The sequence below is a fragment of the Puntigrus tetrazona genome, chromosome 18 (assembly GCF_018831695.1).
Source record: "Puntigrus tetrazona isolate hp1 chromosome 18, ASM1883169v1, whole genome shotgun sequence".
Classification (NCBI taxonomy): domain Eukaryota; kingdom Metazoa; phylum Chordata; class Actinopteri; order Cypriniformes; family Cyprinidae; genus Puntigrus; species Puntigrus tetrazona.
This window is the reverse complement of record NC_056716.1, coordinates 4,256,940-4,281,969: the sequence shown is the minus strand read 5'-3', so window position 1 is coordinate 4,281,969 and position 25,030 is coordinate 4,256,940. Positions and strand designations below refer to the sequence as shown.

Genomic DNA, 25,030 nt, shown 5'->3' with positions numbered 1-25,030 from the left:
TTATTACAGTAATAAGAGGTTCCTATTCTTGGAGATAGAAACAAGGGACAAATAATCAGGGTGTTACTTTAAATGATGTTTATTTAAAATTTGTGAGGAACACGTTCAGATAATCTACCCTATCAGCACGAGAGGAGTATATATACATAGTCGACTCACCTCTGTCCCTCAACAGTTTCCAGCATCCCTTCACCACCATAACTCCTCACTCTCGACTTTTCCTATCCCAGCCTAGGATATGGAGGAGTACTCTGAGTTCAGGCCAAATTCCAAGCTCAGAGCCCTCCCCTCGGACAGCACGCCAAATATGCACACTCTTTATCTGATTTTCTTTACGTGTGCACTTCTGAATCACTGGTGTGTTTATTGTTAGTTAAGACCTGCGTAGCTGAACGAAAGTAACATTTGCCAAACGACCAAGAATGTCCTTCCAGGCCTGCTGCTCGGACTCTAGCCTCTGGTTTCGTGCTTGATAGGCTGAATAGACGGTCCCAAGGAGGAGGGTCTCAAAACGGGCCTGAGTAAAAGAGTTGTCTTGCTTCTCCAGCTCAGCCAGTAAATTCTCCATTGCAGAGACAGTTTTTGGGATGCTGTCGTTTATAAGAGATAAGAAAGCTCGCCCTTGTCGCATTGATGCAATTTCTTGATCTCGCATGACAATGTTATTGTCAGCATCAATCTCAAGTCCACTCCATAAGAACTAGGGATTTAAAAAGAAAAAAAGAAAATGTGAGCTGATCTGTAGGGTGTGGTGGCCATTGGGGGATGGGGTGATGAGGAAACAATTGCTTATGTTTGCTTGCAAAAATATTGTCTTTAAATATGCCTTTGCTCACCATAGCACTAAAATGTAAAACATTTATTGAGGACAAATTTCCTGGGACTCCATACAGTTGTTTCTTCAGCAATTGTACGTATTTGGAGTTTAATTGGATTATTAAAATAGCTTAAACAAGTCCAGGAGCATGAGCACTGATTAAATATTCCATGTAGTCTTTATATTATCTAACTGTTTTTATGTTATAAAAACTGCATGCATAATACTTAGGGAGCAATTAGAAATGTTTCAACTATTTTAGATGCATGTTATGTACAACATGTCATAAAAGGTCATAAAAAGCACCTTAAAGTGTGTTTAAGAAAAGTTTTGCCATTCCAGTGACACACTGCCATAGTAAAACCTATAGCTTTTAAATTATCCTTGAAATAAATTGTGTTCACTGCAAAAAATAAATGAATGTACATCTATGTATGGATATAGCTATACCTTCTTACCTCAAACATCAGGTTAGCATCATTTTCAGATCTGATGAAACCTTGATGTGCGAGTCCTCCGTGCAGAACTGCTGTAACATCTGTAGAACAGCACAGACTCGTGACTTGCATCAAAAGCATTACATTTGAGCTGTAAGACAAACAAGCCTGAGCCACGCAGAGCTATGTGATGAGCAATGCCACGATAAACTATGTATGAATAATACGATACCAAAGTTTTAAGCATAGTGCTCGGAGAAAATAAAGGTGGAAAATATGCTGCTCTGACGTAAGGGCTGGCAGGAATCATGTCCAACATGCCACAGAAGGGCCAGTGCCACAGTCCAACAGCACTGGAATTGCTAATAAAATCAAGCACTACTATTTTAATCACAGGGAAAACAGGCCTGCATATATGATTAATCTAAATATTGTGTAGTAACAAAGACCCAAGTATTTAACCGGAAGAGTTGAATAGCCTTTACCTGAGGTATTCCAGGGCTCCCTGAAGCCAATAAGGCACAGGACGACACATGCCACTTTAATCTGAGTCAACAACATTGCCACAAAAATAAAACACCGCTTGAATCACGCAGCTTTCGGTCGTCATCCGTGTTAGCCCCACAAAAACGGCATTCCCGAGTCAGACAGTCTAGTGCGTCGCATTTTTTTCACCTGCGGAAAAACGCAATTTGATCCAAACTGAGGGAGAAAAAACTGCAACTACTTAGAGATGGTGACTATTTATTTTATCTACTCCTTTTTCGTTGTTGTTGTAAATGATTGTGAGATGATATTGTGAAATAGTGCTAAATGAAATGTTACTTGAATATACGTTTTAAAATGTATGATATATATATTTTTTTATGCGATGCGATGCAATGACAGGGCTCCAACACACGGGAGCAGCAGAGAGTCACGTAAACACGCGGTGACGTCAGGACGAAGAATATGCTGTTTACTTCCTGAAGCTCACAAGCAGTCTTCTGGTATGGCAAAGATTTAACACATGCTAACATTTATAAATGATAACGTGCGTGTGCTGTCTACACTTTTACATCTGTCACGCCGTTTTCCCGATTGTGGGCTCATTGGGATGGTGAAACCTTAATCTAGGTGGCTTAAGTTAGTATTAGCTACTTAGCTGGCCAGTTTACCATAGATGGACATCATTTGACTGAGCGAACTGCTCAGTCAAATTTAACGCTGATTTGAATACAAAGTCCAACCGTTTTGGTGGAACCGTATAAACGGAAAACTACATATAGATCTCTTATCTCACAGCAATTTTGGAGCCTAAGTTACTGGGTGATATATACTAAAGCAAATCCCAGCCTGCCAGTAAACAATCAAAATTACATGAATGAATCCATCTAAGACACAGTCATTCATCTAGTTTTCAGGTGAAGCTGCTTTAGATTTTATAGGCGCCATGGAGTCCAGTGAAGACGGGGGTTACAGTGTTGGAGGTCCATCAGGGGATGAAAACTACTTCCAGGGCTACACCTTCACCGATCGCTCCCATTCCAGCCGTGTCGTGAAGAGCATCATGGACTTGTGTCTGGAAGATGGTTTGTTTGCAGATGTTACCGTCACCGTGGACAGCAAAGAGTTCCAGCTTCACCGCCTCGTGCTCTCTGCACAAAGCTGCTTCTTCAGGTCCATGTTCACCTCTAACCTCAGAGAAGCTTTTGATCGTAATATTGAGCTGAAGGATGTCAGTGCGCCAGTCTTCCAGTCGCTGGTTGACTACATCTACCATGGGACGATCAAACTAAGAGTGGAAGACCTGCAGGACACTTATGAGATGGCTGATATGTATCAGCTCACTGCCCTGTTTGAGGAGTGCTCTCGCTTCCTGTCACGAACTGTGGATGTCAAGAACTGCCTTCAGGTGAAACCTTCGGTTTTATTAACTGCTACTTGTAATATACATACAAAAAAGCTTTGATAAAGCTGAATCGGTAGAAAACTGTTGTTTACTTCTTATTTCAGGTGATGTGGTTGGCAGATAGGCACAGTGACCAAGAGTTGTATACAGCTGCCAAGCACTGTGCGAAGATTCACCTGGTTCAGCTGCACCAGACAGAGGAGTTCCTGAACTTGCCGTTGTGCCTTCTCATGGATATCATTAAAGGTGAATAAATGGCTTGAATAAACAGCAAATTGGTTTCACTTTAGGTGAGAGGTTTTAATCAGAAAGATTCAGAGATCGTGTTAACTTGTCGTTTTCATTTTCTTTTTTAGATGGTGTGCCAAGCTCACAAAATCCTACTGCAGCTATTGAATCTTGGATAAATCACAATAAAGTCGAACGAGAGGAGTATTTGGATATGCTTCTAGACAGCCTAAAGGTTAGTTATGGATTAAATGGATATTAAACAGTATTTTTTACATACTGTTATTAATTATTATGCCTCAGGTATTCCAATCTCATAAGACCTTCTTTCATCCCTGGAACACAAAGTTATTTTTGATGAAATCGGAGAGCTTTCTGAAAACCTTTCTTTTTTTTTCCTATATTTCCCCGTCTAGCTTGTTCTTATTTGAACTATGCTTGAAACTTGGTATTTCAAGCACTTTCTATGTCTATTTGCCTCTTTAAGATGAGTCCCTTGATGTATTCCCCAATTGTAAGTCGCTTTGGATAAAATTGTTTGCTAAATGAATAAATATAGATGTAATCAATATCTAAGGGTATATCAAACTTAATTTTATAAAGCTCTGTGGAGACTAACACGGAAGACGAGAAATTAAGTCTTAAGAATAAAGGTTTTATTTTTGTCTTCTTTGTACACAAAAGCTATTCTAGAGTACCATGACAACGTGTCGGTTGCTGTCTATGGAGGGTCAGAAAGCTCTGATTTCATCAAAAAATATTTTAATATGTGTTCAAAGGTGAATGAAGGTTTTATGGATATGGAATGACATGAGGGTGAGTAATTAATGATAGAATTGTCATTTTTTATTATAATTATGCAAAAAAAAAAACACTTTTCTGGACGATGTTGGCATACATGTTTTCCTATTTTACGGCACTATACGAAATCATTATTGAACCTTCCAGAATATCTCATTTGTTAACCTGCTATATCAATTCACATAGCTGATCACTTCAAAATATTTTTTGTATTTTAGGAAATTGGTGAAAAAGTTCACATATACTTAATTGGGAAAGAAGACACACGCACACACTCATTGGCAGTGTCTCTTCATTGTGATGAGGATGACGCCATCAGCGTAAGCGGCCAGAACAGCTTGTGTCACCAGATCACAGCTGCCTGCAAGCATGGGGCAGATCTGTATGTCGTAGGGGGCTCCATACCACGACGCATGTGGAAATGCAACATGCACACTATGGACTGGGAGCGCTGCGCCCCTCTGCCCCGGGACCGTCTGCACCACACGTTAGTTTCTGTGTCCACAGAGGATGCCATATACTCATTGGGAGGCAAGACCCTCCAGGACACTCTCTCCAATGCTGTCATTTACTACACGGTACAGGACAATATATGGAAAGAGACCACTCAACTAGACACAGCCGTGTCAGGTGCAGCTGGAGTCAATTTGGGAGGCACCATTTACCTTTTGGGCGGGGAGGAAAATGACATGGACTTCTTTACCAAACCATCTCGCCTTATCCAGTGCTTTGACACGGCCACACAGAGGTGTCATACCAAGCCCTACATGCTGCCTTTTGCCGGATGCATGCATGCCACCGCACATAAGGATCTTATCTTTGTGGTGGCAGAGGGAGACTCTCTGGTGTGCTATAACCCACTGCTGGACAGCTTCACTCGGCTGCGCTTTCCTGAAGTGTGGAGCTGTGTACCATCTCTGTGGAAAGTGGCCAGCTGCAACGGATGCATCTACGTTTTTAGGGACAAATGCAAGAAAGGCGACGCAAACACTTTGAAGTTGAATCCTGCCACGTCGGTTGTCTCTGTAATCAAGGGAATCAAAATCCTCCTCACAAATTGGCAGTTTGTTTTGGCCTGAGATGTTCAAGTAATGCATGGGACCATGATAAATGTACTATGGTCATATCAGCTATGGTCTGTGATATTGATTAAATAGACAGCAGTCACGTAGAAGTTGTTACTGTGATACAGTGGTACAAACTTTATAATGTCATGTGAAGTGTTACACAGTAGGACACTGTAAAGTGTTAATGAAGGCCAAATGTAATGTGTGATGCTTGTTGTTTGCAGTTTACTTGACCATTGAAGCTTATCAAGCTTTGGTGAAACTTTGGTTCATTTGTATTTCAAAAGGGATTTATATTATCATTTTTAAAAACTGTAAACATTCCGCTACATGCATCTACATCCACACTAATCTTTACACAACACTTACTGAGTTAGCTGAATACATGTATTCAGTATGTCAACGTGTACAGCTATGAATTGAATATAGTAACTACCCTCTAATGAGTGATAAAATGCAATATATGGTGTCTTTCATATGTCTGCCTACATGCTCTGAACGTAAGAAAATGATTGTTGGTGCAAAGTATCCCCAAGAGAGCTGACAAAAATATTTTAGTACAATTGTCAAGGGCCATTTAAGTATTATTCATAATGAAAGTTTGCAAGAAATGTGCTCTTATTGCAACTCGTCTATCTTGCTTTATGGTAATTTCCCTGTTTTCACTTCCAATCTCTGATTCTCAGTGGTTTTTGACTGGATAGGAACTTTATACCACCTCAAGCTGGTTTGAAAGTTGAATGCTACAACTGTTTACATTTTACTTCACCATGCAGAATACGAAGAAGCTGTCTAGTTTTATGTCTACCAGAGACTTTTGTGGCTGGTTTGGATTATTGTTAGTTACAATGATTTGACTTTTGAAATTGTAGACATTTTTTTAATAAATGTCTGTTGTTTTACTCTGTACATTTGGTCAACATTTCTCTTGAATTAAAAGCTAAAAATAAGTTATGTATTTCACATGTTCCCATTTGCCTAAGAGTTAAGTTAATGTCACCCTCACCTTCTTGTCCTTCTGAACCTTGTCTTTCTTCTGCAGAAGGCAAAAGACATTTTGAAAAATGAAAGTAAAGGGTTTTTTAATTGCTCTGCCTTAAAATATACTTGAAAGCTATATCTACACATTTATTTCAAGGAATATATTTTGGTTTCCCCAAAATGTGCTGAGGCAGTGTGTTAGCATTTCAGGAATTGCGTTATAACAAAGACGTGACTTACAACCACCAGATGTTTATCTTTGGAAAGACAAGTCATCTTGTGAATGGCAAGGCGGTAAATGCTCCCTATTTGTATCCGTGAAGCTGGGTGTAAAGGGGGCAGGAAGGGCCGAAGAAAGCCAGGTTCTGTTGAGAACCCGACAATTCGATCCCATTGATGTGTTTCAAGAAGCAGCGGTACTGTAACTCAAGACAAATACCATGTCAGAGTTTGTGAACTATTCTAAGCATCAGTTGCTGACACCAAGGCTGGGGGGCTGGGAGGTGGCACACCGAGCGGCTTAACAAGGCCCACCCACAGGAACTGCCACTCTCTATGTGGACCGTTGACACGCTGTGCTTCACCGTTGTGAAATATCTGGCTGTTTTTAGACTTGTTCACATGTTGTTCACTTGTTCAAATCTCTGCTGTAGTGCAGTAGGACTGAATATTTCCTAAAGTTGTTCTTTCTTAAGGGCCCTTCACAGTTGTGGTGCTTGAGCCTCTTGACGGTGCGTGGATGTGGAGGTGAACAGCACTACTGTTGGTATGAAGATCGACAGATAAGCGTCTTTTGTGACCTTGGATCTTTTCAGAGGCTGAAGCTGGATTCCAGCAGAGACACATGGTCCAGAGTGACAAGGCCATCTGCTGTAGCGCCAGCACTGCAGTGGGAGGGAAGAGAAAGATGAAGGGGTGGTTTGTGGGGGGGTGAGTGTACAGAGAATTCCTCCCCCTCGGGTGTGGAAGGAGTAGATATTCTGGGAGATCATTGCCAGCACCTTGGATTGAGACTTATTTCTTTAGTGTCAAATTTTTTTCCCTTCAATCTTCTTTCCAAGCTTTCTGGAGCAACTGAAGTTGGGTCTTTAATGTCAACAGACCATGATTTTGTGATTCTTTAAAGCGATGAGCAATGGAGATCTGGACTCTGAAGACCTTGCAAGCTGTGGATCCAGTTTCTTCAACATCTCTTTGCACCCAAAGCTGAGAGTTGTAGATCAGTGACGAGAGTGGGTGCAGATCTCCGGGGTGGATTTTTCGCTAACACGTATTTTGTTTTGGTGCGTTGACAGTGAAAGACAAAAAATCTCTACATTTGCGTTTCCCCAGTGGGCCGAAGAGCCAAACGGATGGTTATTTTTATGAGGGACTTTGTAGCAGAAATGGGTCAGGACCAAACCAAACAGCAGATTGAGAAAGGACTGAAGCTTTATCAGTCAAATGATACAGAAAAGGCTTTATATGTCTGGATGAAAGTGTTAAGGAAGACATCTGATCCTGGGGGGAAGTTTCGAGTTTTAGGTTGTCTGATCACAGCACATTCTGAAATGGGGAAATACAAGGAGATGCTGCAGGTAAGAGCCACTTATGCAGTCATCCTCCTTCACCTTTACATTATTTTTTACATTGCCAAAAAATATGTATTCCATCAACTGGCATGTGAAGTGAAGTGTTAAAGTATTACTTTTTTGTTGTTGCAAACTTGTATTACAAAATCGAGACCATTTCGAAAACAGAAAAATAGTTTTGTCCATATATTGAACCCAAGAGACTTTTTTGTGTTCCACAGAAAACAAGTCAGTCATGCAGTTTAAAACAAAATAAGGTTGAGTAAATGAACTATCCCTTTTAATATCTGCTATGATTTGAACTAATGTATCCTCAATGTCGAAGCTTTCTGACGTACTGAAATTTATAGCAATTTGAATAATGCAGAACATGCATATAATATGTAACTTCCATAGTTACATGGAGGGTAAGGAGAGCCACATGCAATATGATCCTCAGCACAGAGCATCTTGTTGACATAAACCTCCTCGCAGAGGGACCAGCGTTCCCAAGTTCAGCAAAGACTTTATTTGCACTATGATGTGTTTAAACAACTGTAGCTCTCACATAATAATAATAAAGTATGCTTGATATCTGTCACGGTATGAAGACAATAAAGTCCTTTGTCTTGTATAGCATTTTATCAGGTTGCAGCAGGATGGGGAACAACAGTTGAACTCATTTTTATTGTATTCTGTTCCCATGCAACCATTAGTACTCCCTAGCTCAGATAAACACAGCAAGAGAGATGGAGGATCCGGACTACCTGACGGAGGGCTACCTGAACCTGGCACGCAGCAATGAGAAGCTTTGTGAATTCCAGAAGACAGTCTCATATTGTGAGACCTGCTTAAACATGCAGGGCACCACCGTAAGCCTACAGCTCAACGGGCAAGTGTGTTTGAGCATGGGCAATGCCTATCTGGGTCTTAGCGTTTTCCAAAAGGCCTTAGTGAGCTATGAGAAGGCCCTGCGATACGCTCATAACAATGATGACAAGATGCTGGAGTGCCGGGTCTGCTGCAGTTTGGGCAACTTCTACATCCAGCTTAAGGTATGAGGATTAAAACCTATTTAGGTTTTGAGAAACAATACATATGCATGCATTTGCTATTACAAGTTTGTGGCACACCCTCTAATTACAATTACACAATTTACAATAATAGTAAAGTCATCACACCAAAAAAATAACATAAAAATGTATACTTAACTTTCTTTTAAATCTGTCACAACTCTGTCTAGATTACATTTCTGTACACACACTCTCGTAACTAACTTCATTGTGTGCGTTTTAGGATGCTTTTTAAACAGTATTGAAAGAGATCACAAGAATGATGGACACTTGTTGGCTACTTCACCATCAACTCATAAATCATAAATAAAAACTAAATTCAAATAAATAGTTTTAAATGAATATCATGAGATTTAGCAGTATGCTGGTACTACTGCTCAAAAGTCTGGGGTCTGTGAGATTTTTTCAAGTGTCATGGCTACATTCATTTGATCAAAAGGTTTCTCTTTAACTGCTTTCTATTTCATAATATTTTTTTTTTAATTTTGATGTAAACCAGCATTTATTTGACATATAAATCATTTGAAAAAAGGTAAAGACTTTTACTGTGACTTTGATCAAATTAATACATCCTTACTGAATAAAATAATAATGAAAAAAAATACAATTCTAAACCCACGTATTTGAAATGTAGTGTGTATATTTACTTAAGTATACACAAAGTCTCTGTCATTGTGTACTGTACACAAAGTATTTCTTTAATGTTCCTTTGGCCTGCAGTCATTTCAAGTTCTACTTAAGTGACAGAGTAAAGCAGTTTTTACATGACTAACAAACTGCCTACATGTTCTGTACAATGTATTCAATGGCTAGATATAGGCATTTGTACTCACCTTGACACCAGAGATTTGAAGAGAGCAAATCCCCTGGATTCCCAGGAAGGCCTGCTGTAATAAGTATGTGATGGAGAGGCATGCAGAGAATGTCAGCACTACTAGGGGCAATAATAAGACAGCCTCTTTTAGCTGTAGCAGAGCTATATCTCCCTGCCACGGGGGAAATGATCAACTTCGAGTGGTTGGTTGCTTTGAGCATTCTCATTTTCATGCTCTTTCATTTTCATATGCATCAAATTGTTTAATTTTTTGTGCATTTATGCATTGGCTTAAAATATAGCAGTAAATGCATCGGTCAGACTTTAAGTAATTTGTGATTTGTAATTTAAGATTTTTTTTTTCTAATATTAGTTTCCGTTTTGTTCCTATGCTTTATGTGCAGCTTGTTTTATACTTCTAATAACTGCATATTTTGTGCTGTTGCAGGATTATGAGAAAGCACTCTTCTTTCCTTGCAAAGCAGCTGAGCTCGTGAATGACTATGGCAAAGGTTGGAGTCTCAAGTACCGTGCCATGAGCCAGTACCATATGTCGGTGGCCTACAGGAAGCTGATGCGCTTAGCAGATGCGATGGAATGCTGTGAGGTACAAACATCTAATTATGATACATCAACCAGTTTTAAATGACTAAAGTAGGTGCACCGAAACCAAATAAGGCAATCTTTATGTGGAAACAGCTTGTGTCAGTGGTCACCTGGACTAAGATTTAAGGCAGCATCACCTTAATCCCCCAGGATGCCGCATGTTGATCATATTTATCAGTCCCCTTGGTGTAACCCTGGCCTCTGTCTGCTGCTCGGGCCACGGTACAACTGACAGGTGCAGTTATTTGTAGGACAAGTTGTGCCAGCCCCCTCGACCAGCCCCCTTTACTATGGCTGATAAAAATACGCCAGTCCGGAGTCCATCCTGCTGAGGTGCTGTCTGAGAGGAGTGTTAATGAAGAGCAGAGCTTACCCTTAGCTCTTTGCTAATGACGAGGAGAGAAATATCACAGCCATGCTTTGGACTGTGAGCGTCACAATGTGCTGTCTGCAAGTGTGATTTACAGACGTCTAACAGCAGGGATTACAGGCCACATTCCAGCCGTTGAGCAACTTCTCAGTTTTGTATATTGTATGAATGGGGGTTGTTGGTTCATACACTACATGTACTTTTTTTTCAAGAACTTCTTAAGAAATCTTTTTCTCATCAAGGCTGCATTTATTTGATTTATTTGACAAAAACAAAGTAATATTGTGAAATGATTATTATAGTAAAAAAAGGTTTGCATTGTATATATTCCTTAATACTGGAAATGATCTTATGTCTCTTAGGAATCAATGAAGATTGCACTGCAGCATGGAGATCGTCCTCTTCAGGCACTGTGTCTGCTTAACTTTGCTGATATTCATCGCTGTCAAAAGGATGTTGATGTAAGTTCTACTTCTGTTTTTTTTAGTGTATTGCTACTGCATTTAACCCATAGCTGTTACACAGTTTTTCACTTACACATTATTTCTATTAGTAATAGAGCTTCACAGTTATGACCAAATTTACAAACGTCAATTATTTGTTATTACACAATTGAAACAAGCTGTCTGTAGTTAGCTACAATGTTCAATGGTTCAAATACAAAATGTGCATTATGTGCTCGAACAGCCATAACTAGACAACTACAGAATTATAATTTTTGCTTATAGCAATAATGCTTTTCTTTGTGTGCTCACCTTCAATACAGAAAGCATTCCCTCGCTATGAGTCCTCCATGTGCATAATGTCAGAGATCGGTAACCGCCTTGGACAAGCATCCATCTACGTAGGTGTGGGGAAGTGCTGGATTCTGCAGAAGGAATACGATAAGGTCAGGAAACTGATTTGTGTAGTTTGCCTAAAAAATATTTTTTTTATTGGCATGTGCTGTTTAAACACCCATTGAATTTGTTTATCAAATTAAAATATTCTTCACACTAAAAAAAATGGCTGTTTCAAGCACTATTCACAGAAATGTTTTTTGGGGAACCCACAATGAATCTTCCATTGCATCACTATGAAATCTCTTTTTAATAACTTTATTTTCTTAATTGTCTAGAACATTTGTGATTGACACATTATATATACAGTGCATTGTGATCGGCCGAATACCTCAAGTGTGTGACAGAAATGTTACGCCCCTCACCATAACGTGATGCTGCTACCCGATGCAATGACACAAAAACATTAAAAGCCATTACAAATACAGGCATTTGTTGCATCCAGTGGGGACATAATTACTGATTATCATTACATTACTGTACTCTCTTTTTATGTGCCGCGTTAGATTGTGCTGAATTAACAAAACACCATGTCTGCATTTGTGATCAGAGAAACGACAAACAACATGCACTACTCTTCACTGCTCAAAACTTGCATTTGAATAAAAAGTAGTAGGTAAAACATAACTTACTTAAAGGTTGTGACTATTCTTGTAGAATCAGGATTGCCCCACTTTATGGCCTCTGTGCACAGCCAGCATAGGCTGCTCTGTAAGGTTCAAGAATCATTTTAAATGGTTTGTAATTATTTATTTTTAATTTGAATACTTTCTCAGGCTTTGGACTCATTGCAAAGAGCACATGATCTGGCCGAGGCGACTGGAAACAAGGTGATGCATCTGTTTAGAACAAAAGACAAACATCTCATTTTCAACACTGCTTCTGAAGCAATGGAGCTTCAATGACACCAGATGTTCTCTAATAGTAGTAGCATCAGCGTTGTAGTTGACTGTCTCTGTGCACTTCTCTTCCAGCTGTGTATCCTGAAGATGCACAGCCTGTGTGAAAGCATCTACCGCTGTAAGGAGCAGCAGGACGAGTTGAGAGAGCAGGTGGTGAAGTTCCTGCAGTGTGTGGAAGAGCTAGAGCTCTACTGTGGCATGTGCGGGGAGTCCATCGGAGAGAAGAACCAGCAGCTGCAGGCTTTGCCCTGCTCTCACATTTTCCACCTCAAGTATGTATTTGTGTGTTTATTACTCTCTGTTGTCACCAGTTATCTATGTCGCTCAATATGTTTTTGCTTTTCACGCATGCAGGTGTCTGCAGACAAACGGCACAAAGGGCTGCCCAAAATGCCATCGTTCTTCAGTGAAGCTGGGTTTTGTATGAGATTGCACTCTTGCCTTGGACAAAATGGCTGAATCCCATCACAGCGACCTGTCTGGGAGTGGAAGTTCCAGGGCCTTCTTTCAGGAAGCTTTCTAACTGGACAAAAGGAGGGTTTCCGATATTTCCATCCTGTCTTTATGGCAACTGGGAATAATGTGGAAATGACAGGACATGGATTAACAGTTCAAAAGAGACGTCATGAAAGACAGCAGATATTTCTCTGAACTGACCTTATAATACTGCATTGGTTTAAGACTTAAGACCTTTGATTGGACCATGCAGCATTGCTATCCTGTCAGTAAGGATATTCATCAACAAGGTGAGAGCTTTACATATCATGTGGTTTCCTAATGGACATTATTGCTCTATTGTCACAGCTGAAAAAACATTTATAACTTTCTAATTGATTTTTCAATCAAGATTCAAGCTTGATTTAGTTTCTTTGGATTGTGTAAATAATTCACAAATACTACAATGTAATTTTAATAAGATAAAGGTGTTCTCTGTCAGCGGTATAAGATTTGCTGAGAGACGCTGTTCTGTTTGAGTTTGTTTGAGGTTTGTTTTGAGCTTGTAGTAAACTCAAATGTCTCTAACTGCCTCCTGTTAGTGAACTGTAATATTCTGAAGTAACAGAGGCATGTGTTCAACTTATTAACTTGACCAATTATGCATTTTGTTAATTATTTATTTGACAATTATTTATGTATTTTAATAAGACTCTTATATAGTACACACAACATTACTACGTTTCAGATAACAGCTAAATTCATTTCTTTTATGTTGAATCAACAAAATGTGAAAAATCATTTCTTTTTTCATTTATAGTATGTACAGTTAGAAGTATAGTTTGTTGAAATCAGCTTTAAAACCTTACGATTAATCTTCTTTATTTTCTTAAAACCTTCAGAGATTCACAAATGTGCATATGCAACAAAAAAAAAAAACCCTTTTCCGACATGTATAGCACTAACATTTTTGAGTATGTTTGATTGGCCCAATGTTTTTAGCCTTATTTTTTGTGGGCACTTTCATTTAATGTTGCAGTCAAAAATAAATATAATCAAATTGCCATATGTATGATCAATTTAACATCTTACAACATATGCGATGATCGATGTTTTATATATATTTTTAAATCATCATCTTTGATCATCTGATGAATATTCATATTTTATTAATGACTAACTAACAGTTCTCTCAACATTTTAAAACTTCTAAATTAATTTCTCATTTAACTTTGTATAGACTTCAGATATAATCTGACGTCTTGAGCATGTTTCTTCTGAATTCTACTTTTATAAGTGGATCTTATTTTTCCCACTTTAATTATTCCATAACTAATACATAAAATACTAACTGAACACATCCAAAGTCATTTTATAAAAAACTAATACATTTTGTTATAGCTCTCGCCACAAGCATAAGCATTTGCGATGTTTTGAAATGTTTAGTGCTGGATGTGATCAGGCAAATTCTTAGAAATAAATAATAAAACAACATGACATGGAGATTTCTAATTGTTGAACTTATTAATATATGGGAGCAATATGTAAAAATGCTGCTTATTTATTTCTGTTTTACCTTACTTTAATTTTTATAGTAACTTTTTCCTTCTATGATAACTGCATGCTGTATAAAGCTGGTTCACATCCTGGTTGACAGCAGGTCATAACTACCTCTCCACATTTGTCCCTCTCAATATTTGCATGTTTATGCAGCAGAATCTTCTGAAAATGAGACTGAACATATTGTTTAATTAAAAGAAGTCCTGTATATAAATATATATTCAATGGACTTTTTCTAGTAAATATTCAATAAAGGACGTTTTTTGCAGCTTGTTTTCTGATGTTGTCTTTTAAAGTAAGCCACGGCATAACACATCTTGAAAAAAAGTTATAATAAGCCATGAAAATAGACATCCTCCTCAGAGCGACATTTCTGACATGTTTTCGAGGAGTCACTGTTTAAAAGTCGAAAAAAATCAGGTCAAACCGGTCTATCCCAGTCGCACTGTACTTTACTTTCAGCTTGCAAGTCTTCGAAACATCTGAGAAAGACTTTTGGATTTGCAAATTCAGCAGCGATGGATCAAGAAGGTTCTTTCACTATGGAGGACCTACAGTGTCCTGCGTGCTGTGAGGTCTTCGAGATCCCAGTCACACTGAGTTGCAATCATAGCTTCTGCAAGACCTGCGTTCAGACACACTGGGGCCGTATGGGAACACGGCAGTGTCCTCTGTGCCGCCGTACAGAACGCTCATCCAGGCCTCCGATCAATTTGCGTCTAAAGCTAGCTACGGATGTCTTCAAAAAAAAGCCGGAGCAGTTCATGGCAAAATCGGTGGAGCGTTGCTCAAGACACAACGAGCAATTGAAGCTTTTTTGTCGGAAAGACGCAGAACTTATCTGCATTACTTGCACGTCATCAAGGAGTCACAAAAATCACGAGTACTGCCCGATTGCTGAAGCAGCATCAGACATAATGGTAAGGAAATGAGTCTTATGTGATTTGTAGCTAGATATACCTGTAAATATTAACTAGCGTGTGTTTGTACTTGTCAAAGATCTCTGTGATTTGTATGTAAATGCTCTTTCCATACGCTTGCCCTACAGAAAGAGCTCATAAATAGGTACAACCCTTTGAAAAAACAACTAACCACCGTCGAAAAGTTAAAGGAGAGCTTGGTGGAACTGGAAACGTACATACAGGTGAACTATATAAACTGAACTGTAAACCTACAGTTCCTCAACATAAACTTAAGGATTATCCAAATCTTGTTTATTTTGATTCTAATGCACAGAAACAAGCTGCTGAAACTGCTGCAGAAGTAAAGCAAGAGTATGAAAAGTTACATAAAATCCTGAGGGAGGAGGAAACAGCTCGACTCATTGTACTTGAAAATGAGAGAAAGAGCAAGACTGCAGTTGTGAGAGAGAAACTGGAGGAGGTCAATAAAAGCATCAAAGAGCTCTCTGACATCACCATATACATAGATCCCATCATAATAGCAGATGATCTGACATTTCTAAAGGTCAATATGCTTTTAAAACATTTCTCCTTTGAAAAAAAAACAAACAAACAGCTGGTTAGGTATATTTGAAGCAGTGATGCTGATCATGTGCTGGTAATAAACTGGTTTGACCAGCCTAAGACCAGCAAAAACCAGCTTAAACCAGCATCCCAGCTTTAAAACATACCTAACCAGCATATGCTGTTTTTTCAACAGGGGTATATTAGCGGTGCCTCATTAATTTTTCGTAGTGTCTAGGTAAATCAAGATGTTCTTTTTCATTAGCACGTTATCTCACATTTTGGAAGGCTATTTTGTTTACCTATTTTGTGTAAACAGCCACTTTCTAACAACTAAGCCGTTTGTTAATGTAAAAAATTTGATTTTGCATCCTACAAAAGGAAATTCTCCAAGCTGTCGTTAGCCCAGATATAGGGAATGATTCACAGGTAAAGCATCGACTAAACATGCACTTTAGGATACTTTTGAGCGCAGCATTCCATTAAAAAAAAAAAGTTTGGTTCAAAAGATTACAATTACACCAATATCTTTTCTCTATCTACAGGAATGTAAGGAGGCAATAAAACGGTACTGTACTCAATGGTTTAAAGTTTTAAATTAAGCGCTCTGTCAGTTTTTTTCTTGTCACACTTAAACAAATAATGCATATATTACAGGACTAGCTACACTGCTCATGAAACAGAATATCCAAAAAAGGCACTCATAGATGTGCTTCAGTACCTTGGATCATTAAAGCATGGGGTCTGGAAAAGAATGGAAAGAGATGTACACTTCTGTAAGTACGCAAATGTAGGCCTACAACAAGTCCTTTGTATCATGAAGACTTAATGAAATTTCTGGCAGCAATCAACATTTATTCACTCGTAATGACTATATTTCAAGTATTTTGAAAAAATACTTGTATGCAAACTTGATATCTAAATATAACTTACAACAGATTCTTTCCAGTAGCTAAATCGTTTGACATACATAAAAGAACCTGATAAAAAAAATCTAGTAAAATAGTTAGTTATCGCAATTCTTCTAAACCTGTGCAAAACCATGAGAGAAGATTTGGCTCTCTGTCGTTTTTCCAGCCTCTGTCAATTTTGATCCAAACACAGCACATCCTAACTTCTTCATCAAAGATGAACTCACCACCATCAGCTATGGGAAAAAACAGCAACTTCCAGACAACCCTGAACGCTGCACGAGCCGCATGTCAGTACTCGCTGCTAACGGTTTTGAGTCAGGAAAGCAGCGCTGGGATGTAGAGGTGGCATACAGCAAAGAGTGGTACATCGGGGTGGCACGAGAGTCAATAAAAAGGAAGACAACAGTTTTTATCAACCCAAAAGAGGGTTTCTGGGTAATTTCAAACAATGAGGAATCCTACTGGGCTCAGACATCTCCTCGCACACGACTAACCCTGAAAGCCCCCCCACAGGTCATCACGGTTGAACTGGACTATGATAAAGGAAAGGTTTCCTTTTCTGACGCTGCAGATGGTGGCAGTATTTACACGTTTAAATGTAAGTTTAATGAGAGAATCTTCCCTTACTTTGCCACTGGTATAAAAGAGGGGAGCACGCTTAAAATCTGTGCATTTTAATGCAGACCATTAGTTTAAACATGCAACAAATTCGAAAGTTATTTATCTGTGAATTTCTTAAAAAAAAAATGTACAGGTCACATTTCAACGAAAAATAAAAGTCTAAATAATACAAAATTTGCATCTAGACTTTTAATTTACAATTATTTGTTAAAGGTGCTTATTATTCATTTCCTATTGCTGTAATACAGTATTTTTGTACTGTCCACTGAAATCGGCATAATTTATGTGTATATTATTATGTTTGAGTTTTAGAAGCTTACCTTGAAATCTAACTCGCTCACTTTTTCACACTCGTATTTATTCTCACTCAGACTGTGTTTTGTTTTTGTTATGTTCATGCATCACTGCGCGCACACACACACACACACACACACACACACACACACACACACACACACACAAAAAATGCAGCAAGAGTATTCTTGAGTATTCTTGCAAAATGAGAAAAACTTCAAACCCACAGCTCGTTTCATATTCCTTTAAGGATATTTCCATTTTGTAACTATTTACTTCAGCTAAACGGTTATTCCTGATTCAGAACATTGCAGAGCTATTTTTAGGGCTAAGCATTTGAAGCGCAGAGTATCATCTACCTGAGTTATTTGGAAGTCACACAGGACAGCCAAAGAAAACTACAACTACTGTACTTACAGTATTACAAATACTGCAATTCTGTTAAGTTTCAAATGTTTCAATCAGACCATACTCTTATTTAAATAAAGGAATTCTTTCTATACATAAATGACTTTTAAATAACATTTTAAAGTACATTTTTGACACGACCTTAAACTTTGCACTATGTGAGAAAAGCTGATCAACCAAAGCATTACATTTGTAATATAATATTCAGTGTCGCACATTTTAATAGCTCAAAGTGCGCTGAGGTTAAATTCAAAAGCATTTCATAAAGACCAAACCGTCAAAAGTTGTTGCACACGCATATATTTGTGGATATTAGAAACATTGTCACTTGAAGTACTCCTTCTGATGTGTTCACTGTGCAAATCCTCCACTAACGGCATCCATGGAGCTCACAATGCCACCTGAGTCTCTTATGTCCTCTTGTGGACAGATATACCAAACTACATAAGCACATGCTGTATGAAGACTAAATATATTAAATGGACCCAGGCCAAAAGCTCTGCTCTGCCTTTGCTCTTCAGAGCTTCATGAGATAACTGGGAGATTAACATATGACATAATAATCAATGCATCAATCACTGAGAGACACAGTGGAGCAACAACTTAAGCTCCCGACAATAATTCTGCAATACATAAATCTTGTACAGGAATTTCAGGCTAGATTTAGGAGGGTGGGGGTATTTTAAGCACAAGCAGAGTCATTTAGAAACCCACTTTTCAGTCACAGTGCCAGTTGGGAGTATTAAATATGGCAGGTCTTTGTGATTTGTTTGCCATTTAACCATGCCAGTGTGAATCTGTAATAAATGGCAGCTGTTCCCAACCTCATTCAGGAACTCGTTCGCCTTATCATAACCAAAATGTTTGTGAAACTCACGCTTAAAGCATAGAAATCTTTCTATACTTATTTTTCAAGTAAATAACCATCACATATAAATTAAACAATGTCAGATTGATTCGGTGTCTCCTAGAAGGTCAGTTTTCTTTGTCTTTGGCTTTAGTTTTTCTTTGAGATGCCATATCTTTAAGTTTAGAGTCTAGTTTTCTCTGAAGATATGCTTTTTTATTTGGATCCATTGATTTGTCCTTCTGTCCACTTCCTGCATAAAGCACCCCTTCTTTACTTATCCTCATTCTAGCTTGTGCTTTTGCCTTTTCTCCACATCCATGTACCTAAAAAAAGACATTTAATAATTTCAAATGCATCTTGCATCAGAATGTCTTTAGTTTAAATGTTTTAATAAACATATCATGCATTTTTTTATTTTATTATTCATTTTAAGGACTATTTTCAACTCTCTTTTGTTGGCAAGCCTTTGAGTGTTTAGTGTTTATGAATAATAGCGCCAGCTTGCTCTGTGTTACATCATGACTAAAGTCATGTTTCTGAAAGCTACAGCCTGCTTTCAAATTATAATGAAAACTTATTTAAATAAAGCAAAATTTGGTTTTTACGTGTAATATAAAATAAAAAGCCAGTTACCTCAGGTATATGGTGACTCAGACAGTATTGCCTGTTACAGTAGAGACAGAGCTGCCCTAAAGTCAGGACACTGGCTTTGCACTTCTCAAAACCACAGACGCTGTCAGCTTTAACCACAGCATCAATGAGAGCATCGAAATCGTCACCTGGCATGGCACCTGCAGCTATATCTGTGGCTCCAGCTTTTATCTTAGTGTTTCCTATAAAAAAAAAAACAAACACATATTGACTATGAAGTGTAACAGAAGTATTGAAACAATTCAGTAATCGGGATACAAAACACAAACCTTTAGAAGTGCCTTTGGGTTTCTTAACAGACTGGCTTTTACTTGAACTGGGATCCGGTTCCCATCTCACGCTTGGTTGTTTTTCCTGCTTTTTTCCCTCTCGTCTCTCCTGCTCCCTGCGCATTCGCTCCAAATGCAGGCTTTTCAAATCAACAGCTGGCTCTGAGGGTCCTTTCTGTAACTCATCTTGTAGCTTCACTGCTGTACAAGCAGTCATCTCTGGTTGTTCATGCTCGACTGACTTGTCCGGATCTGATGGTGGCCGGGATACAGTAATGCGACGGTTTTTCCCTTCTCCCTGGCTTTCATGCCTTAAACCCATTTCTTCAGAAATCTCATGGACCAGCATACGCTCATGAGAGTTTAGTGTGGAAGGAAACTGTAGCTCTGTCTTGTTTGGACCTTTCAGAAAGTTCAGAAGTTGGTCCTTTATCTCTTTTTTCTTATTTTGTGTCTGATCGGCATCTTTGGGTTTAGGATGGTGTGAATTGGTGTTTTTATGTTGGTCAAGCTGAACATTGGACTGATTCACTCCTCTACTTTTGTTGTTTGCACTTTTCTTTTGTTCTTGTTCTATTTTCTTGACTTGATTCCTGGGCTTCTGTTTTGTAGACGCAGCGTCTTTGTTGTGGATCTGGTTGTCCTTTTCATCACGGATGTAATTCTGCGCCACACAGTCTTCCAGGTACTCAAAAGCAGTACGAGTCTCTCCACGTTCCGATATATAGTCCACTAGGGATTTAAGAAAGTCATGGTTTCGAACGGTCTGAGAATCACACACTACCACAAGCTGGCGTCTGGCACGAGTCACAGCCACATTGATCCTTCTGTCTTCAGCAAGAAATCCAACCTCACCTTTAAAAAATATGTGATATAATTCCTTATGTTCGCATGCAGGTTTGGCATGTGGGTGAATATATGATAACAAAAATGTATATTTAAGTCTGAATTTATTAAATGCACAAACTTTGGTGTACCTTTCCTGTTGGACCTGACTAATGATAACACCACTGCCTCCTTCTCTCTGCCCTGGAAGCCATCAACAGACTTGATCTCCAGCTCTGCATATTTATGAGACAGTTTCTGTCTCAAAAGATCCACCTTAAACAGACATAATCACATTTAATGCACAACTGCTATTTACACTGAAACAGCAGCAGAGTCATTGCTTTGCAGGCATTTATAAAGACTGTGCTTTTTTACACATCAGTTATATCAGTTGAAAAGTACCTCACCTGGAGATTATAGGGTGCAATAATCGCAATGTCCTTAACTCGAACGCCAGCCTCAGTGAGAGACTTTACATGAAGTGCCACAATGTCTACCTCTCCTGTGTAACATTAGAGAATATAAAAACATTTAATAGCCATTTCATTAATCACTAATATTGTGTTGGAACTGATATCAACCTTGATTTCCTTTGGACTGCTCATCTGTGTCCTCCATTTCATTCAGGCCACAGCCTGCAGTGTCAATGAGCAGAAGAGGAATTCTGGTTTCCTCAACATCAGCAACACCAGCCAGGTCTCTGTTCAAGATGCAATCAGTTATCCTCAAATTAATCTTTCTCAATGTATAAAGGTTGCTAGCACACCTAAAATATACACTACCATTCAAACGTTTAGGGAAGGTAAGGGTTTGAAAGAAATATCTTATCGTTAACCAATGATGCATCTATTTGGTCAAAAATATTTCTATTTTAATATATTTTAAAATGTTATTTATTCCTGTCATGGCAAAGCTGATTTTAAGCTAACATTATTCCAATCTTTATTGTCCAATAATTTATGGGACACTAAAGTAGCCCCACAGTATCAGTATGCTGATTTGCTGCTCAATAAACATTTTTTTTATTATTATAAATGGTGTAATTTTTATTTTTTATTAAATGGTGCAGAAAGAATAGTGATACATTTTTTTCAGGTATCTTTGATGCATAGAAAGTTAAATATTTTTGAATAAAAATGTAAATCTTTTGTAATATTATAAATATTGCTACTGTTATTTTGGACTGCTATTGTGAGAAAAAATAAATAAATAAATGTTTTTCAGAAACGTTGCAATATATTTTATACTGCATACCTAAGCAAGTGTTTCTCCACTGAAGTGTGTGCGATTAGTTTGCCCTGATACATCTGCTCTGAAGCCCACTGCATGATGGCACTATTCATACGGTACTGAGTGGTCAGCATTCGAACCACTGAGTCTCCGTATTTTTTTATCAGCCTCTCCATTAAGCTGACAGACAGGCCTTTAGATGCAGCACTGAGAACGATATAAATAACATTTATCACATAGATAACATTTTATTATTATTATGAGAGTACATTTCGACTAAACATTCATGCAATTCATGTAATAAAAAACATTAATAATTTAAAATACTGACCAAAAATTTTATGTATATTATTAGTTATATAATGAAAAGAAAATGCACATCGAGAATAGATCCCATAAACCAAATAATTCACACCAGTAAGATATATTCCTTTTCCTTCATACCTCTGTGATTTGATGGTTGGTGGCAGCTGTTTGTAATCCCCAGCCAGTATGCACTTGCGTGCTTTGAGCAGAGCGATCCAACAGCTGCTCTCTAGAGCCTGAGCACACTCATCTATCACCACCAGGTCAAAATGATCATTAGGAAGATGTTTGAGTGGACCATCATCAGAGGCTCCTATATTACACAAATCAATCATATCAGAGTTTAAATCAGGCATAAACAAACAGACATATCGCATAATAAAATTGATGACTGCTAAGAAAGGTTTACTCACCGGTGTTAGTTGCTAGAATAACATCGGCTCTTTTCAGGATCTGAGTAATAGCCGTTTCCTCCCTGGTCCTGAGCTCTCGCCGCAGTTCCCCGATTTCCCGTCTCAGACTGCTGCGTTGGCCTTTGTCTCGAGCCTTCTTCATTTCATTCTGTCAATGCATTTATTTAATTTTTGCATTTCGACAAGACCCTAACACATATGCGAATACTATAAAGTCTTCTGCCATATTTGATATGCAAATTTATATTATAAGATTTTTAACATTTAACAAAACTTTATATAATCATATATAAATCAATAATACTTACATTTATTTAATATAATTTCATTTAAAATAATTTAATTTAATTAATATAATAATAAAACGGTCTAATTTTGGTTATGGTACACATGCATTTTTGCTGTGATATGTTTTTGGTAATACATTCACTTTTCTTGATTATCCATACATCACTTTTAGAAAAATAATTTTAAATGCGAGCATCAAACCTCTCATTCATTATTTTATTACATGTTTTGCTGCCAACAATTATAAAACAACGTATATATAATAGTATTATATCTAAGTATATATAATACTTTTATGATTAAATGCTTTAATCGTAAAAGTAAGCATTTAAATATCGAGCAACTTAAAAAAAAAAAAATCTTACAAAAGCTTTGTCCATATCCTTGCGAATATCAGAAATGATGTTGGTGTTGTCACTGTGTGCAAGGACTGCATCCAGCGAGTGCTTCTGAATCGACTCGAGCAGACGGGCTGGGTGACCCAATCTTAAAACCTTCACCTTGCTCTTTGCCAGGCGCTCCACCAAGTTATCAACAGCCACGTTGGAAGGAGCACAGCAAAGGACCTGTTAACATTTACTTATATGTTCACCAAAATATTGCATCTACACTACATCAAATAATCTATATCTTAATGAACCAAATTAAGAGTTTGATATCTTGCTCACCTTTTGTTCCCGTTTTACTGCCTGCAGGATTACTTCTACAACTGTAGTGGTTTTGCCAGTTCCTGGTGGTCCATGTATGATTGCGACATCTTTCTGAGATATTGCAAACAACACAGCCTCTTTTTGAGAATTATCTAACCCAGTGTTACTAAATTCAAGTGCATCTGCAAGAAAAGAAATACAAACAGTCCTAAGTATAAATGCTGTATTTTAGATCCCTTTTACAAGCTACTTTGTGTATATGCTTACGCTGATGTGATAATATCCCTGGTTCTGTGTAACCAAAGAGGACACTGATCAGATGAGATGCAGGACCACTGCTGTATCCATTTAAAGACTTCAAGGCACTGCAAGTAGAAAACACATCATGAATACACATAATTTTCATTCACATAATTACCTGTGTGAAAGCATAACTGAATGAAGTAACATCTAGAGCAAGTAAGGTATGTTTTTTAAATCCTAAAGGGGTTTGAGGTTTTTTTTGAGAAATGATAGCATTTAATGATACTAGCATACCTTGAGAGCCTCCTGTAGGTTACATCATTTGCCAGCTTCATTAGATTGTAAAGTCCATCTCTGTTTAAGTTCATACCATCTTGCGTGTCATCAAATGCCACCGTCAGTGATGCTTGAGTAACACGTGTCACCACACCTGAACCCAACTGAGACGGCTGACCCTGACCCTCTGACTGATACAAACCTATAATGTCACCTATAAACAGAACACAAAAAATAGTACATAATATAGTTAAAATGGGAATTTCTCATTTGTCAGTACTGTACGGAATCAAGTATAAATAAGAATGTCTCACCTGGTCCAAAAGTGTTGCTGGGTAAAAATGGGGGTCCTATACTTTTCCTGGGTTCAAAAACTACCAGGAGTCGGCCATACATGCCAGTGTGCTGGCTTGCAATCTGAAGTTTTAGCAGGTACACTCCTTTGTGCTGTAGATTCTTGGGAGATAAATTCTCCTGCCATGCTCTGACAATAAAAACGATATTTAAACAAGACGTCCCTCATAGTTGAATACATTTGAGTAATGGAAACGAACAGCTATCTAAATACAAATGAAGAACAAGTGTAGAAGAGAGCGCTATATGAGTATCATTTACCGTGTTTCTTCTAATTCAGCTTCTCTCTCTTCTTGCAGGAGCTCGAGAGTCTTAGAAACGAAGTTTTCAACCTCCATAACTGTCAAATCAGCTCGACTGATAACTAAAATGACCCGCTTGACCCTTCCTCTGGTAATTTACAAAGTATGTAGTAAATATTCAAATGTGCATAATGTAAAAAATAATACATGTGCTTACTGACGAAAGGGTATATGAGACTGTCATGACTGTTTGTATACTACAGCGCATGCACTGGAATCGGTCCGTCTCTAAATTCAATCCGTAGTACAGAGATCCAGGCACTACGTCAGAAATAGTTTGTCACGAACAGAAATAG

At 38.2% G+C, this 25,030-nt stretch overlaps 5 protein-coding genes across 9 annotated transcripts; 3 read left to right on the top strand and 2 right to left on the bottom strand.

Annotated features, from left to right (window-relative positions):
- Nucleotides 1–32: 32 nt before the first annotated feature.
- LOC122363152 (protein FAM180A) lies at nt 33–1,880 on the bottom strand. The gene is made up of 3 exons (XM_043265119.1): nt 1,740–1,880; nt 1,276–1,355; nt 33–700 (listed from the first exon to the last, which is right to left on the bottom strand). Exons 1-3 carry the CDS (start codon nt 1,813–1,815, stop codon nt 374–376), a joined length of 483 nt encoding a protein of 160 aa, XP_043121054.1. The 5' UTR covers nt 1,816–1,880; the 3' UTR covers nt 33–373.
- On the top strand, nt 1,859–6,150 carry kbtbd4 (kelch repeat and BTB (POZ) domain containing 4). 2 transcript variants are annotated; one of them, XM_043265115.1, is made up of 6 exons: nt 1,859–1,990; nt 2,143–2,243; nt 2,651–3,148; nt 3,250–3,391; nt 3,502–3,608; nt 4,393–6,150. In XM_043265115.1, exons 3-6 carry the CDS (start codon nt 2,687–2,689, stop codon nt 5,251–5,253), a joined length of 1,572 nt encoding a protein of 523 aa, XP_043121050.1. In that variant the 5' UTR covers nt 1,859–1,990; nt 2,143–2,243; nt 2,651–2,686; the 3' UTR covers nt 5,254–6,150. The 2 variants fall into 2 exon arrangements, with proteins under 2 accessions (XP_043121050.1, XP_043121051.1); XM_043265116.1 differs by lacking the exons at nt 1,859–1,990; nt 2,143–2,243 and having other exon boundaries at nt 2,250–3,148.
- A 656-nt stretch (nt 6,151–6,806) lies between these two features.
- On the top strand, nt 6,807–13,875 carry rapsn (receptor-associated protein of the synapse, 43kD). Its single transcript, XM_043265045.1, has 8 exons — nt 6,807–7,799; nt 8,489–8,827; nt 10,108–10,266; nt 10,998–11,096; nt 11,402–11,524; nt 12,251–12,304; nt 12,449–12,648; nt 12,731–13,875. The coding sequence occupies exons 1-8, from the start codon at nt 7,575–7,577 to the stop codon at nt 12,801–12,803; spliced, it is 1,272 nt and encodes a 423-aa protein (XP_043120980.1). The 5' UTR covers nt 6,807–7,574; the 3' UTR covers nt 12,804–13,875.
- Nucleotides 13,876–14,015: 140 nt separating this feature from the next.
- On the top strand, nt 14,016–18,695 carry LOC122363112 (nuclear factor 7, ovary-like). Of its 3 annotated transcripts, XM_043265041.1 has the most exons (7): nt 14,016–15,291; nt 15,420–15,515; nt 15,608–15,838; nt 16,219–16,266; nt 16,383–16,405; nt 16,495–16,613; nt 16,915–18,695. In XM_043265041.1, the coding sequence occupies exons 1-7, from the start codon at nt 14,890–14,892 to the stop codon at nt 17,427–17,429; spliced, it is 1,434 nt and encodes a 477-aa protein (XP_043120976.1). In that variant the 5' UTR covers nt 14,016–14,889; the 3' UTR covers nt 17,430–18,695. The 3 variants fall into 3 exon arrangements, with proteins under 3 accessions (XP_043120976.1, XP_043120977.1, XP_043120978.1); XM_043265042.1 differs by lacking the exon at nt 16,219–16,266; XM_043265043.1 differs by lacking the exons at nt 15,608–15,838; nt 16,219–16,266.
- Nucleotides 18,259–24,950, bottom strand: ighmbp2 (immunoglobulin mu DNA binding protein 2). 2 transcript variants are annotated; one of them, XM_043265039.1, is made up of 15 exons: nt 24,694–24,950; nt 24,393–24,562; nt 24,097–24,292; nt 23,827–23,924; nt 23,578–23,741; nt 23,275–23,475; nt 22,622–22,769; nt 22,347–22,521; nt 21,927–22,109; nt 21,254–21,372; nt 21,080–21,174; nt 20,822–20,945; nt 19,845–20,699; nt 19,558–19,757; nt 18,259–19,247 (listed from the first exon to the last, which is right to left on the bottom strand). In XM_043265039.1, the coding sequence occupies exons 1-15, from the start codon at nt 24,768–24,770 to the stop codon at nt 19,050–19,052; spliced, it is 3,003 nt and encodes a 1,000-aa protein (XP_043120974.1). In that variant the 5' UTR covers nt 24,771–24,950; the 3' UTR covers nt 18,259–19,049. The 2 variants fall into 2 exon arrangements, with proteins under 2 accessions (XP_043120974.1, XP_043120975.1); XM_043265040.1 differs by lacking the exon at nt 21,927–22,109.
- Nucleotides 24,951–25,030: the final 80 nt, after the last annotated feature.

Bases quoted from the DNA above. Each gene is read 5' to 3' on its own strand.
- LOC122363152 (XM_043265119.1), bottom strand. From the start codon at position 1,815: ATGTTGTTGACTCAGATTAAAGTGGCATGTGTCGTCCTGTGCCTTATT. The intron at 1,356-1,739 runs GTAAAGGCTATT...GCTGTTCTACAG, and splicing joins GGAGCCCTGGAATACCTCAG to ATGTTACAGCAGTTCTGCAC. The intron at 701-1,275 runs GTAAGAAGGTAT...TTAAATCCCTAG, and splicing joins ATGCTAACCTGATGTTTGAG to TTCTTATGGAGTGGACTTGA.
- kbtbd4 (XM_043265115.1), top strand. From the start codon at position 2,687: ATGGAGTCCAGTGAAGACGGGGGTTACAGTGTTGGAGGTCCATCAGGG. The intron at 3,392-3,501 runs GTGAATAAATGG...TTTCTTTTTTAG, and splicing joins TCTCATGGATATCATTAAAG to ATGGTGTGCCAAGCTCACAA. The intron at 3,609-4,392 runs GTTAGTTATGGA...TTTGTATTTTAG, and splicing joins TGCTTCTAGACAGCCTAAAG to GAAATTGGTGAAAAAGTTCA.
- rapsn (XM_043265045.1), top strand. From the start codon at position 7,575: ATGGTTATTTTTATGAGGGACTTTGTAGCAGAAATGGGTCAGGACCAA. The intron at 12,305-12,448 runs GTGATGCATCTG...CTTCTCTTCCAG, and splicing joins CCGAGGCGACTGGAAACAAG to CTGTGTATCCTGAAGATGCA. The intron at 12,649-12,730 runs GTATGTATTTGT...TCACGCATGCAG, and splicing joins TCTCACATTTTCCACCTCAA to GTGTCTGCAGACAAACGGCA.
- LOC122363112 (XM_043265041.1), top strand. From the start codon at position 14,890: ATGGATCAAGAAGGTTCTTTCACTATGGAGGACCTACAGTGTCCTGCG. The intron at 15,839-16,218 runs GTCAATATGCTT...ATCCTACAAAAG, and splicing joins ATGATCTGACATTTCTAAAG to GAAATTCTCCAAGCTGTCGT. The intron at 16,406-16,494 runs GTACTGTACTCA...CATATATTACAG, and splicing joins TGTAAGGAGGCAATAAAACG to GACTAGCTACACTGCTCATG.
- ighmbp2 (XM_043265039.1), bottom strand. From the start codon at position 24,770: ATGGAGGTTGAAAACTTCGTTTCTAAGACTCTCGAGCTCCTGCAAGAA. The intron at 23,742-23,826 runs GTAAGCATATAC...CTTTTCTTGCAG, and splicing joins AGGGATATTATCACATCAGC to ATGCACTTGAATTTAGTAAC. The intron at 22,770-23,274 runs GTAAGATTTTTT...ATGCATTGACAG, and splicing joins AGGATATGGACAAAGCTTTT to AATGAAATGAAGAAGGCTCG.